Source organism: Nicotiana attenuata, chromosome 11 (assembly GCF_001879085.1).
Source record: "Nicotiana attenuata strain UT chromosome 11, NIATTr2, whole genome shotgun sequence".
Classification (NCBI taxonomy): Eukaryota; Viridiplantae; Streptophyta; class Magnoliopsida; order Solanales; family Solanaceae; genus Nicotiana; species Nicotiana attenuata.
In genome coordinates, this window is record NC_031999.1 from 18,652,082 (window position 1) to 18,666,732 (window position 14,651).

General features: G+C 37.2%; 2 protein-coding genes across 2 annotated transcripts; one reads left to right on the forward strand and one right to left on the reverse strand.

The window, feature by feature from the left end:
• LOC109234208 (importin subunit alpha) lies at window positions 3,532-9,199 on the forward strand. Its single transcript, XM_019400091.1, has 11 exons — window positions 3,532-3,914; window positions 5,258-5,354; window positions 5,478-5,569; window positions 5,655-5,786; window positions 5,924-6,109; window positions 6,193-6,356; window positions 6,461-6,539; window positions 7,509-7,637; window positions 7,770-7,897; window positions 7,979-8,355; window positions 8,668-9,199. Exons 1-10 carry the CDS (start codon window positions 3,699-3,701, stop codon window positions 8,352-8,354), a joined length of 1,599 nt encoding a protein of 532 aa, XP_019255636.1. The 5' UTR covers window positions 3,532-3,698; the 3' UTR covers window position 8,355; window positions 8,668-9,199.
• On the reverse strand, window positions 10,877-12,018 carry LOC109234209 (leucine-rich repeat extensin-like protein 3). Its single transcript, XM_019400092.1, has 2 exons — window positions 11,372-12,018; window positions 10,877-11,234 (listed from the first exon to the last, which is right to left on the reverse strand). The coding sequence occupies exons 1-2, from the start codon at window positions 11,836-11,838 to the stop codon at window positions 11,162-11,164; spliced, it is 540 nt and encodes a 179-aa protein (XP_019255637.1). The 5' UTR covers window positions 11,839-12,018; the 3' UTR covers window positions 10,877-11,161.

Sequence of the window (14,651 nt, forward strand, 5' to 3'; positions counted from 1 at the left end):
GGTATATCATATGATTGCACCTGAGGTTGCAGCTATGGGTTATTACAGCTGGTTCGGGATTATTATGAATAAAGATGTGAGGTTCTGATCTTGTATACGATTTCGGAAAGTGGAATGTGGTTCTATGATTTATAGGCTGGACTGGATTGTGTAATTATAGTTAAAATGTGTTGTCGGACCTATGTGAGATAGGGTGACATGGGATCACCCCCGGATATATGCATGGTAAGGTTATTCAGCGATTGGTTGGCTTTTAGCACAGCTTTGGGTACGTTCCAGGACGAACGTGTGTTTAAGTGGGGGAGGATGTAACGACCTGACCGGTCGTTTTGAACTTTTGCACTTTGATCGCCAGTTCTCAGGCATGATTTGCCCCGTGTTATGTATTATGACTAATGTAGATCGTTGGTTTTGGTTTTCAGGAAGATTTGGAATGAATTTCAAAGAACAGTTCCATTTGAAAGCTTTGAATTTGAAGGGTTTGACCGAGAGTTGACTTATTTATATATGAGCTTGGATCGGAGTTTTTATGATTTGGTTAGCTTCGTTAGATGATTTGTGACTTGGGAGTGTGATCGGAAGTGATTTTGGAGGTCCGGTGTAGAATTAGGCTTGAATTGGCGAAGTTAGTATTTTGGCGAATTCCGGTTGATAGGTGAGATTTTGACCCGGGGGTCAGAATGGAATTCCGAGAGTTTCTGTAGCTTCATTAAGTGATTTGGGATGTGTGTGTAAAGTTTCAGGTCATTCGGACTTCGTTTGGTTGGGTTTTTGATCGAATGCGTGTTTCGGAAGTTTTAGAAGAACTTAGGCTTGAATTCGATGTAATTTGATGGTTTTGATATTGTTTGAGGTGTTTTAATGATTGGAACAAGTTTGAATGATGTTATAGGAGGTGTTGATGCTTTTGGTTGAGGTCCCAGGGGCCTCGGAGTGATTTCGGATGGCCATCGGGATGAAATTTGGACTTATGAGATTGCTGTTGTGCCTGGTTTCTGGTATTTCCGCATCTGCGGAAAAGGAACCACAGATGCGGTTGCGCAGGTGCGGAAGGAAGGTACGCAGGTGCGAGTTCTTGGAAGGTTTGTTGTTTTCGCAGGTGCGGGCTTGGGGCCGCATCTGCGATGCCGCAGATGCGGTAGATGAGTCGCAGAAGCGAATTGGCGTGGCCTTGGTATTTCCGCAGAAGTGGACAGGTATCCACAGAAGCGGGATCCGCAAATGCGGAGAGATGACCACACAAGTGGTCGTGGACTTAATGAAGATCCGCAGAAGCGGTAGCCGCAAATGCGGTAAAGGAACCGCAGATGCGAAAATCACTGTTCAGAGAAGGGTTTTAAAGCTCATTTGTTCCGCGAGCTTAAGTTCATTTCCACCATTTTTGATCGACCTTGAGAGCTCTTGGACGGAAATTGAAGGGGATTTCGACTAGGTGTGATTGGAGGTGAGTTCCTTGACCTAAATACGTGATTTAATGGTAGAATTAACATGGAAATATGTGGAAATTCATCAAAAGAGGGTAAAGCTAGGGCTTGGGAATTTGGTATTTCAAAGTGGAATTTAAGGGGTCAAATGGACTCCGATTTTGGTAATGTTGATATGTATAGACTCGTGGCGAGATAAGGAATCCGATGATGTTAAATTTTTCGATTTTTGAGAAGTGGGCCCGGGGCTCGGGTTTTGCAAATTTTGATATTTTTCGAGTCTTTTTGATTGGGTTATGTTCCCTTAGCCTATTGTAACATATACGTTGTGGTTTTGATCATATTCGTCGCGCGAGGAGGCCGATTTGTGAGGCAAGGGCATAGCGAGCTAGAGTTTGGCCGGCGTGAGGTAAGTAATGATTGTAAATACTGTCCTGAGGGTTTGAAACCCCGGATTACACATCGTTGTGTTACTTTGAGGTGACTTGCACGCTAAATGACGAGCGTGGGGTAGAGCATCGCTGGGGATTGTGATAGGAAGGTGTGGAGGTCGAGCATTAGGGTTGTAGGTTAAAGGGTAGTCGAGCGATTTTCCTCTTTGTTCCGGTTTCCCTCTTTGTACCGCCGAGTATCATAGTGTTTTGTCTAACACTGCTAGCGATTTAGGTTGTGTTTCACACCTTTGCATAATACTTGTGTTACTGTTTTTCCATTTATTTGTCGTCTCTTACGTTGCTGATTATTTTTTGGGTTTTGTTGTCATAGATCTATTGTATCTGAGCTGAGGGTCTCCAGGAAACAACCTCTCTACCCCCTATAGGGTAGGGTTAAGGTCTGCGTACACTCTACCCTTCCCAAACCCCACTGGTTGGATTTTACTGGGTTGTTGTTTTGTTTTTTTGCTTTTAGAGGAAATGATCTTCTATAATTGTTACAATTTTGAATAGAAAAGAATCCTATAAAGATATTTTTTTATTCGGGAGCAGAGCTAGAAATCTAAATACGAGTTCAGCCGAATTCACTAACTTTTGCTCAAACAGTATATTTATATTTAAAATTTCGTCAAAATATGAACGAATATTAAATTTGGAATTCAATTATTCACAAAGTCCTCTTATAAAATCAAGATTCCAAATTTCATCTCTGATTGTATTGTATTTACTGATCTTCTATTCTATTTTTTATCCATCTCCTATAAAATGATCATATAACTAAAATGACATTTACAATAGGCCATAAAACCAGTCTGCCCATGTTTTCACCACTTCATCCTTCCATTTATATAGATAGTTGTTATTACAGTTAAACCTCTCTATAATAACTTTGTCTATTCCGACATTTATAGCTACTATAGTGAAATGCCATTACAAAAATAACTATTATAAAAATGTCTGGTTGTATTTAGTTTGTACTCATAAACAACCTCAAGCTTGTTTAAAATTGAGGTATAATTTATTATTATTTGTAGTCATAAAAAATGAAACATGCATTCATGTGCTTTTGGTGTTTGGAATTAGTACTAACTTTAGGGAAAGAAAAAAGAAAAAGGAGTTCAGACCAGTAACTTTTTACTGCATTACTAAGAGCCCATTTGGATATAAGATATTTTTCACTTTTTTTTATATTTGATCATTAAATTTTCAATTTTTACATGAAAATGAATTTTGGGATTTTTGGAAAATTTAAAAAACTCCAAAAAACTGTTTTCAAAATTTTCACTCAAATCACTCACAAAACTTAAAAAACAATCCAAAATTATATTTATATCCAAACACAACTCTAATTTTCAAATATCATTTTCACTTCAAAAGAATTTTCACTTTTTTTTTTTTTTTGGAATTTTACAATTGTTATGTCCAAACGCCCGCTAACTTATGTTACTGAAATTTGACTCAGTAAAAGTCAAAATATAGTACAACTTTTTTACAATTACCTTTCCCATCAAATAGATAAATGTCCCTTCTATCAACCTCCATTATTTATATTTAAAAAAAAAATAAAAAAAAACTCCATTATTTTCCAAAAACAAAGTCAGTGGCAAAATGGTAAATAAACCTAATCCTCAAGCCTACTTTCAAAACCAGAGTGGTGGTTGTAACCAAAACTCCCAAAAACTTTTCGGACAAAACAAATCCGAATTTTCCAATTTCCAAACCCTGATTCCTCTCTCTGTCTTAAAATTTTAGTTACAAATTCAGTTTTGAATTTTTTCAGAGCAAATTATTTATTGCGATTAACGTGTTAAATTCACAAATTTTCAATTGAGTAATATCTATGTCGCTGAGGCCGAATTCGAGAACGGAGGCTCGCCGGAGCCGGTACAAAGTTGCCGTCGACGCAGAGGAAGGTCGACGAAGAAGAGAAGATAACATGGTGGAGATCCGGAAGAATAAAAGAGAAGAAAGTCTGCTGAAGAAGCGTCGGGAAGGTCTACTACAAGCTCAGCAATTCTCCAGTACTGCAGCCGCCGTCTCTCGGCTCGATAAGAAGGTATCGATTTCACATAATCCGATCGGATTTAACTGTTAATTATTAATTTTGAATTGAGATTTCGATTAATAATTACTCGGTGTTCATCGTTTCGGGCTTAATTGAGTTACTTGTGATTTCTTTTGTTAATTGTTTGTAGCATTCAGTTTTTAGTTTAATTTATTCAAATCGGATTCAGTAGTTTATTTGAATTTGTACCGAAGAAGTGGTACTACTTCGAGCTTACTACGCTACGTGTAATGTCTTACTAACTTGTATTTTTAATTAATTTTGAATTGAAATTGCGATAAATAATTACTCGGTATTCATCGTTTCGAGCATAATTGTTTACTTGTAATTTTCTTGGTAATATTTGTAGCATTCAGTTTTTAACTTAATTTATTCATGTCGGATTCAATTGATTAGTTTGAATTTCAAGGGCGATCAGTACCGAAAAAGTGTTACCACTCCAAGCTTTACTCGGCTACTTATATTTAAAAATTATAATTACTTGCTTCATTCCTTACTTAGCTTCACATTTCGTATTATATTCATCAGTTGTTTATTTGAATTTTAATTTGGGATCAATATGATGAAGTTTTATTATTTCCAGCTTACTCGGCTTAGTTGTTATTTTTTATTGATTACTTGCTTTATTTAGTTCTTAGCTTCGGGTATTCATATCGGATTTTCAATTGTTTATTTGAATTCAAGTGCGATCATTACTGACTCCTGACTCAGTATTCGTGCCTTCTTTATAACGCAACGACTTCTTATTTATTGTTAATTAGTCTCAGCGATGGGATAATTGACTTATTTTAAATTATTAGGTATGATAATTTGAGGAGTATAAATATATAGTCTTCTTTGTAGCTCCCTCTTCCAGAACAAATATCACTATTTGGAGAGTCAAAGATTTACCCTTCCATCCCAATTTATGTGATGTAATTTGATTGCTTTAAGAAAGAAAAACCTGTGACTTGTGGTCTAAAACAAGCTGTGGCTATAAATCATTAAGGATAAAACGGGAAGTTTAAAGTTTATTGTTTCTAAACATGGAAAGGTGCCATTTTTTTTGGGACAAACTAAAAGTGTGCCACATAAAATAGGACAGAAGGAGCATTTGATTTTACAAGTATATATAATGTAATTAAATTTATATTAGTTTTTAAGTATGGATATTTATTCAAGAAAATGAAGAAATAGATGATCAAATTTACACTGAAAAGTCGATGAGCTAATCCTCGTGGTTCAAATACAGCCATTCTTATTGGGAGGGAGGTGTATTTTTTAGCTAAAGCCAATGTCATGCAGCTCTGCTAACGAAGTATCTAATTTGATTTTATTGATTAATAACCTTTCAGCTGGAGAATCTTCCTGATATGATTTCCGGGGTATGGTCAGATGACAGCAGCATGCAACTTGAATGTACTACACAGTTCCGGAAACTGCTTTCAATTGGTCAGCTGCTTTATATTATTTTTTGACTGTATTTCTATTTGATCACGTTGACAAAGAATGTTTCTCCTCCTGGTATCTCTGTTGCTTAATTGGTGTTGCCTTTGGTTATGGTTGTGTTGGCAGAGCGCAATCCTCCTATAGAGGAAGTGATACAGTCTGGAGTAGTCCCTCGTTTTGTTGAATTTCTTGCTAGAGAGGACTATCCTCAGCTGCAGGTTTGTACTGAATTTGTTGTTTTCTTTTTTTGTCGTTTATCTTCATTTCTAGTGTTTACATCTTCTTTGGTGTCCTATGATCTAGTTTGAGGCAGCATGGGCTCTTACAAATATTGCATCTGGTACATCAGAAAACACTAAAGTTGTGATTGATTATGGTTCTGTTCCAATTTTCGTCAGACTTCTAAGTTCACCAAGCGATGATGTCCGTGAACAGGTAAAAACTTTCAAATATAAGAGGGCTAGGGTTTCATGTTTCTTTTTATAAATGTCATGATATTATGTCAATGAAACACCAGCTTTGCCAATTTATTTCTTAGAAGTTCTTTTATGTTGATGTTTTCACTTTTATAGGCAGTTTGGGCTTTGGGCAATATTGCTGGTGACTCACCCAAGTATCGTGACCTTGTGCTTGGCCATGGAGCCTTAGCGCCATTGCTGGCACAATTCAATGAGCATGCAAAGCTATCTATGTTGAGAAATGCTACCTGGACATTGTCAAACTTTTGTAGGGGCAAGCCTCAGCCGCAGTTCGAGCAGGTTGGACTCAAAAAAGAAAGTTTGTTTTAATATTTTCAGATTTTTATTATTAAAGGTTGTTCCTTTTGAAATTCATTGCTTAGACAAAAGCGGCACTCCCCACTCTTGCTCGACTTATCCACTCAAATGATGAAGAAGTCCTGACAGATGCATGCTGGGCTCTATCATATCTTTCTGATGGAACTAATGACAAAATCCAGGCTGTTATTGAAGCTGGAGTGTGTCCCCGCCTTGTTGAGCTGCTACTGTGAGTCATAGATCTTACTTTTTGGGGTTTGTTTCGGGCTTTCGTTGTGCCAAAATCATATCTTCTGATGCTCTGCATTGTCTTCATCTTCGTTTTGTGTGTAGTCATTCTTCGCCATCTGTTCTCATTCCTGCCCTGCGCACTGTTGGTAATATTGTCACTGGAGACGATATCCAAACTCAGGTATTTATTATCCTCCCATGGGAAATACATATAAATTTCTCTGCTTTTCCCAATTCTTCATGTTTGAAATTTTTTAGTTTTTCCTCTTCTAGTTCTTAAGTGAGTCTCTGTGAAAACATGAATTCTCAATATCTAATCCATCAGTATATCAGATGTCGAGTTTTTTTCTTTTGGGTAAATTATTGCACAGTAGACAAAAAAATATGATTGAATCTGGCTTTGATCCATGATAATTCAATATTTGGAATAATTCTGATAGTCAACTATGTTTCAATATCAAAGAGAAGATGATATTTAAGATTGGACTAGTCAATTGGCTGCATAACTTAGTTGGCAGACATTTTTGTGCCATGTTTAGGAGAGGTTGCTAATTAAAATCTTTGGCTCTTTGCTAATTCATTCGTGTACTTCATTTTCACATTTGCCTACTTGGATAGGGGCTTTATGGTGTGTTTCTGTTATGATCATTGCTAGAATAAAGCCTCATCTGCTTCGCTGCCAACAGGAGGAGTAGTATTGTACCACCTCGTTCTGTTTTGAACCTTTTTGCTCTCTCAGGAACTTCATTTGTTCACTCAAGTGATTTGTTGTAATTGAGTGTGTAGGAGGAGGAAATAGGGTAGAGATGAGAGTTTCTAAATTTTGAAGCGAAAGGAGAGCGAAAATTGAGTAAACTTCTCCTGTAATCCTTTTTTTCTCCTACCAAGGTGGGGAAGCTCTGAAAGGTATATTGTAAGGCAGAGGTATCCTTTTATTTGCACATTGTGAAGGTTCAATGCCCTCTTTGGGTTCTGCGCCTGCTCACGTCTCATATTTGCTGCCTCTTCCATTTTCAAACGTGGTGGAAAGTGGAAAATTAAATAAACAAAAATTCAAAATTAATTGTTTATTAAAGCAAAGGATGTCTTGCCTAATTTAAAAGTTTGATTCTTTCTCTGGGAACACTGATGAACTCACTCTGAATTTTAGGTTATAATTGACCATCATGCTCTTCCCTGCCTTCTTAACCTGTTGACGCAAAATTACAAAAAAAGCATTAAAAAGGAAGCTTGCTGGACAATCTCGAACATTACAGCTGGTAGTCGAAATCAAATTCAGGTATGTTGTATTGGACATTTATGTGCTTCTTTTATCACTTTACAGATAAGTGAAAATAAGTGAGAGAAAGAGAACTTTTTCAATGTGATTCAGTAATGTATAATGATACCTAAAGAGGTTTAATTGAAATAGGCTGTGATTGAGGCTGGCATTATTGCCCCTCTTGTCCATCTGCTACAAAATGCTGAATTTGAGATAAAGAAAGAGGCTGCTTGGGCAATTTCAAATGCTACATCCGGTGGAAATCACGATCAGATCAAGTATAGTTCCTTTTAAAAAGTTCAGTTTCGTCCAATTAACCTTATATCTAGTTTCAAGCTCATATGTAAATTTTTTTCTAGGTTCCTGGTGAGCCAAGGATGTATAAAGCCATTGTGCGATCTTCTGGTTTGTCCTGACCCAAGAATAGTCACAGTCTGCTTGGAAGGGCTTGAGAATATTCTGAAGATTGGGGAAGCTGATAAGGATCTAGGTAACACAGAAGGCGTGAATGTTTATGCCCAATTGATCGACGAGGCTGAAGGTCTAGAGAAGATTGAAAACCTCCAGAGCCATGACAACACTGAAATCTATGAGAAGGCAGTGAAGATCCTCGAAACTTATTGGTTGGAAGAGGACGATGAGCAGCTTCCATCAGCTGATGCTCAACAATCTGGATTCAACTTTGGAGGGGGTGAACTACCTCTTCCATCAGGAGGATTCAACTTCAGTTCATGAGGTATGTTATTGTTCCCCTTTTTATGATTACTTCTTATCTGCTGACAATTGTTGCCTTTAAGAGTTTTGTTCTTTTGGCATCTGTATTATGGTGTAAAATATTTACTGTTAGAATGAAATGGACCTGGAAAGAGCAAAATGGATTAGAGGATTCGGTCAGCCAACCTACTGATTTGGGATTGAGCAGCAGTTGATTGAATGATCTGTATCATGGTGTAAAAATAGTAGCCTTGCCTTTGATTGAACCAACTAATGGAATGTATAGCAGTTAAAACTTCTTCTTAATCTGTATCTTTGCTATGATTCTTTCCAGGTTCGGCCAGCAGGTCAGTCGGTGGTTTCAGATTGGACACAGCATCCTCTTTCATCCAGGTTAACTTATTCCTGAAGGGATGTTATCAAAATTGTTTGTTTCTCAAAGGCTGGCATGGAGAAACGGATGGAAAACTAGAAGGGACTGTTTGAAAAATGTGTAGAGTCGTCTTTTTTTTTTTTTAAATTCCTTGCATTTTTTTTTGGGGGGGGGGGGATAGGGGGGGGGTGGTGTCGAGTTTTACCATATATTTTTTTTGCTTCTGCTTTTTGAGTGAGCTTCTGTTGTATTAGTTACCTTCTTCCCCTAGATATATCGGTGGTGGTGGAATATGCATATTTATATAGTATATGTTATTGTCCTTGTGAATGTACAAGTCATACGTGGGATTCCCATAACGTTAGAAAATATTTCCTTCATGGACTCATTCAGGAGATGCGGGGCAGTATATTGTTTGTAATAAATATTACATATACGAGAGTTTGATGTCTTAGCAAACAGCAAAAACATACTTGTTTCCATTTGCTTTCTATCCTAGTGTTTTGCACTATCATTTGCTTTTCTGGATTTGGTTGGATTGCCTGCACTTGAAACTGTTTTTTTATCAATCTGCTGGAATGTTAAATTCCTTTATGTGTTTGATCGAATTATCCATGCATTGAAAACTGGTTTTTTTGGGTCAATCTGCTGTAATGTTAAATTCCTTTTTTGGGTTTGCTGGAATTGTGCCTGCACTTGAAACTGGTTTGTTTTTGTCAATCGGCTGGAATGTTAAATTGGAGATTAGTTTAGTGCCTTTGTTTTTGTCCTTGGTCAAAGGAATTGATTTGGTGTATCTTTGTGTCCTGTTTGACATTGGTTCGCCAGACATGTACTCCCTCCGGTCCACAATAAGTGGCCAATTTGTTTTTTTATTTTGGTCCAAAATAAGTGTGCATTTATATAATCAACAAAAAATTTAATTTGTTTATCCAAATTACTATTATGTATGTATCCCTAAAAAGTCATTTACTTCTCACATTTGAGAAGAGAAGTAAGTGCTGCTATAACTATGGTGCAATATTTGATGAAGCGTAGTTTAGTCACACTAACTATTTTCGTCTAGAATTTAGTATTTCCTTAATGGGTGTGCCCAAAGCAAATTGGTCACTTATTATGAACCGGAGTAACTTATTATGAATCGGAGTAAGTAACTCTTTAAGATCAAGTCTTTAAATTGTTACTAAAGTGGCTAGCTGAGGAGTCGCCACTCTTTAGATTGGCTAGTTAGGTTGTTTGACTATATGCTAAAGGATTCAAATTATATTCAATGAATTGTGTTTATTATATAACATACTATATTTTAAAAATATTTGAGTTGTGTTTGCAACGCCGAGGCCGCTGCTGGCTGGCAAACAGCTATTTGTATATCTCTCTAAACAGCAGTATTTGCATGGGAAATTGCATAAAATGCGAAATATAAGACATATGCCACGTGAAACAGGACCTAAACAAATAAAAAACGAATCTCCACACTCAAGGGGCCACACCTCACACTCCAAAATCATATCACTGCCAAATTTTCCAGCTTCTACTCATCAGTCTCCACATGTTCTCTAAGTGCCCTCCAGCCAACCCCAAACTGATTTCCCATTATAGTAACTTAATTTGCCGACACAAACATTGTGGTATAAGATGAATAAACAGAGGTTTCGAGAGGTCTCGAGTTCGAATCTGAGAAGCTATCCTGAGGGAAACTTCGGAGGGAATCAGCTCGATTAGTCTTTTGCTCCTATACCCGAGGTCTCGAGTTCGAATCTGAAAAGCTATCCGGAGGGAAACTTCGGAGGGAATCAGCTCGATTAGTCTTTCGCCCCTATACCCAAGTCAGACGAACGAATTGCACGTCAGTATCGCTGGAAACCTTCACTAGAGTTTCCTTTGGCTTCGCTATGCTCAAGCATAGTTCACTATCTTTGGGGACCCGGCATGTATGTTTACACTTGAACCTTTTATAGAAGATCTAAGGTTGGCGGTGCACCCCTTAGGGGTATCCCACCAATCAGTAAAAATATTTCTAGTAGGGAGCGCTTCCTCCTTTAATAGGTCTTAAATGGCGCAATCCAAATTAGTTAAGACCCCAAATCGGATGTTGGACCGAGCGAGAAACAGAAAAACTTAATTTGCACATATGAACCTTTGGCTTCACAATAAAAAAGAAACAACAATATCATAAGTACATGAATATTAGAGAACTTGATGTATATTTTGAAGAAATGATGGTGCAAAATACAACATATATATTGAAGGTTTTTCCATCCTTAAGTTCATTCTAGATTACAAGTATACAACTAAAGAATGTGGCTCAGGAATTCCATAATAATTCTCAAAGCCACTTTATTCTATCACCAACATTTGGAAAAGAAAATAGTAAAGATTACTGCTTTTTTTCAGAAAAATGTCATGTCATCAATCAAGATCCTTTCTTTATGGAAATAGTTGGCACCCCAAATTATTACTCCACTACTTCTTGCTCCTCTTCTTTATCTTTTAGCCCTTTCTTCTTGCTATCTGCACATTGTACAAACCTGAAATATAAAATTTAATTTCATAAAAGAAATTAATATGTTAATTACTTCTGACTTTGTTTAAGGGTCAAATTAAAGTAAAAAAGAAAAATGTAATTGCAAAAATGAGACAAGTGACAAAAGGGTGGTTCTTTAACTGAATGGATTTGGAGTTAGGTGGTGGAGGACTGTGAAAATAGAAAGGAAAATATGGTACAATTGGATTTGGAGGTGGTGGAGTGGGATATCCAGGATTATTGGTCGATGGAGAATAATTTCCACCACCACTTTCACCGCTGCCACCATTGTCGCCGCCATTGCCTGGCGGTGACACATAAGCTGGTGGCGGCGGTGGGCAAATATAGCCAGATGATGAGGGTGGAGGAAGAGATGGTGTGGGTGTGGGTGTGGGTGGGGGTGGGGGTGGAAAGATTTGAGGGGGAGGGGGTGGTGGGGATAAAATTGGCTGACAAGGGTTGTCACAAGAAGAGCACATTGTGCAAGAAATTTGGTCTTTGGCCATTGCTGTGATTGTTGACATGGCTTGAGAATTTTTGGTGAGTGAAAGGAAAAGGAGAGTAAGAATGCAGAAAATGAATTGAGTATGTGGGGAAATACTCCCCATTTTCAGAAAGTTATGAACTTGGGATTTTTTGTTCAAATAAGAGAGAAGGGAGAAAGAGTTTGGGATATACAGAGAAAGTAGAATGAGAAGAGCAAAGAGAAGAGTAGGCTATGGCACTAAAAATGAAGAGGTGAAGGGGTGGGCAGAACAAATCCATAGCTTAAAAGCTGTGGGTGTGCATGAGTGGGTAGAAGAGAATTCTGACTTAAAAAGGTCATGGATACATTCAAAATGGCCTCCTGGTCACTTAAACTTGCACTCAATTGCCAATTCGGTAAACAAACATATACTTTTTTCATTCGAACACCTTAACTTGAGGGAATGAATACTAATAAACAACTTTGACCGTTGACTATGCTTATGTGGCAGTAGGGGTGTGCATTCGAATCGGTTTATCGATAAATCGAATCGATTATTTGTTATCGAAATCGAAATCGAAAAAATCGGAACCTTATTGAAACGATAACGATAAGCATATGTACAAATCGATAATCGATAAGTAATTATCGATAAGGGTCAAAATCGAATCGATAAATCGAATGCACACCCCTAGACTGTAGACACTTGTTAAATGAGTAATTACCTATTTGTGTAGATTAATATAACATACAGAATGTATATATATTCCGCTACTATTTTGAAAGCGGCTATACAATATTATTTTCCCTAATCTATACCCTTTCCTTTACCCTAAGTCAGGAGAAATTCAAAAATAGCCAGATTTACCACTGGTCGTTGAAAAATAGCCAAGTTTCAAAAGTCATCGAAATTTAGCCACTTTAAATTTGAGCGAAAACACTGTTCAAAATCCGGAAAAATACGCCCGCAAATTTTACGGGAGTTCCGGCATAAGTATGCTTGAACTCCCGTAAATTTTACGGGAGTTCCAGGATAACTATGCTGGAACTCCCGCAAATTTTACGGGAGTTCAAGCATAATTATGCTGGAACTCCCGCAAATTTTACGGGAGTTCCAGCAAGTATAATTGTCCAGTATAATATACTGGAGTTTGGAGCACTGGTGCTCCGGTCTCCCGCAAATTTTACAGGAGTTAGCAAAGTATACCAGTCAAGCATAATATGCTGGAGTTCGTACACAAATGCACCAGAACTCCCGTATATTATACTGGACGGGTCCCTGTTGCAGCAAAATAGTGGCTATTTTTCATTGACTTGATAAACGCTGGCTATTTTTCATTGACCAGTGTGAAAACTGGCTATACCATGATATTTTAACCCCTAAGTCCCTTACCCTATTATTTCCTCTACCACATTTAAGGAATGATCATATTTAAAGATCAAGGGAATGAAGTTCAAATTAATAGAAAACAGAATTAGCCGTGATGATGTGTTTTGTTTTTTTTTGTTTTTTTTTATACCGTTGGAGTGTTGGTGGCATACATTTGATCCCTTACTTTAGTTTTGTTGCATGTGCTTGTTGACACAATTTTTATATTATAAATGGTGTTCGTCTTATTTTAGCTTCTTTTTGTCCATATTAGTTAGGCGCGTTTATAGCGATATACTTTCTGTGGAATCCCGCAAATTTTCTTATTGGTGTAATCGATAACCGAATCGATAAGCCCCCAAAATCGATAAATCGAAATCGAAAAAATCGAAACCTTATTGAAACGATAACGATTAGCATATGTACAAATCGATAATCGATAAGTAATTATCGATAAGGGTCAAAATCGAATCGATAAATCGAATGCACACCCCTATGTGGCAGTGACATAGGTAATATGGACAAAATCGTGCCAATCACGCAAAAATAACGCGTGAGTACAATATTTGATTTAAAAAATATATACTAAAATCAATAGAAAAAATAAAAAATGAAAAAAGAAAAGGGAAACGACATCCCAAGGCTAGCTATCACTGCTCGTCTCTCATCTCACCTTCTTTTCACCATTAACCCTTCCCCAATTATCTCCTATCAGTCCACTCCATTTTTTATCCAATTTTTTTTTCATTATCTTTCAAATATTTCTCATCTTGTTTTCTCATTCATTCTCAAATATAGTGAGTAGTTTGGATAAAGAAATGCTATGGCTTTTGAACTTAAGCGAGGACAGAGAGCAATTGGGAGTTTTCCGGCCAGATCCGATATGAAGATGTGTGGTTTTACTTATCCCTTATGATTTGGGACTTTTTAAAAAAGAGATGCGGTTATGTGGTTGGTCGTCGGCGAACCGGAGATGGCAGCCATTGAGGTTTTTTGGTTGTCAAAAATTCTATTCCTAATTGAATTTAACAGAAATAAAAAGAGAAGTAGAATATGGATGAAGGAAGCTGGTCTTGGATTTGGGGTTTGGTCGGAGACTTCCGGTAGTATCTTCTCTTACTGGTTTTTTTTTGGTGGGGGGTAGGGGGGGGGGGGGGGGGGTTCGGAAGGAGGAGGTGAGTGGAGAATAAACTAAAAAATAAAATAAACTTTTTGATAAATTAATTTTAAAAGTGGGACTCACAAATAACACATGTCAAGCAATAAATGGTCTAGCATATGACGTGTTTGACATGTCAGCGCAATTAATATACACACTCGGTTGGATGTGTTTATTAGTATTCATTCTGTCAAGTTAAGGTGTTTAAATGGGAAAATTATAATTTTGTTTACCGGATTAGTAATTGGGTGCAAGTTTAAGTGGTCAGGAGGCCATTTCGCCAAAATAATATATCAAAAACTAATAATCTTATCCTACTGCTCCTAGTATATAGTTTGAGAATAAAGAGCCCATTTGGACAAATATTGATTGAAATTAAAAAAAGAGAAGAAACTAAAGTCGAAAAAAAGTTTTTGGGAGTAAAATT

Coding starts and splice junctions, on each gene's coding strand:
- LOC109234208 (XM_019400091.1), top strand. CDS start 3,699: ATGTCGCTGAGGCCGAATTCGAGAACGGAGGCTCGCCGGAGCCGGTAC. Junction 3,915..5,257: donor TCTCTCGGCTCGATAAGAAG/GTATCGATTTCA, acceptor ATAACCTTTCAG/CTGGAGAATCTTCCTGATAT. Junction 6,110..6,192: donor CTCAGCCGCAGTTCGAGCAG/GTTGGACTCAAA, acceptor TTCATTGCTTAG/ACAAAAGCGGCACTCCCCAC.
- LOC109234209 (XM_019400092.1), bottom strand. CDS start 11,838: ATGGGGAGTATTTCCCCACATACTCAATTCATTTTCTGCATTCTTACT. Junction 11,235..11,371: donor CCTAACTCCAAATCCATTCA/GTTAAAGAACCA, acceptor TTTATATTTCAG/GTTTGTACAATGTGCAGATA.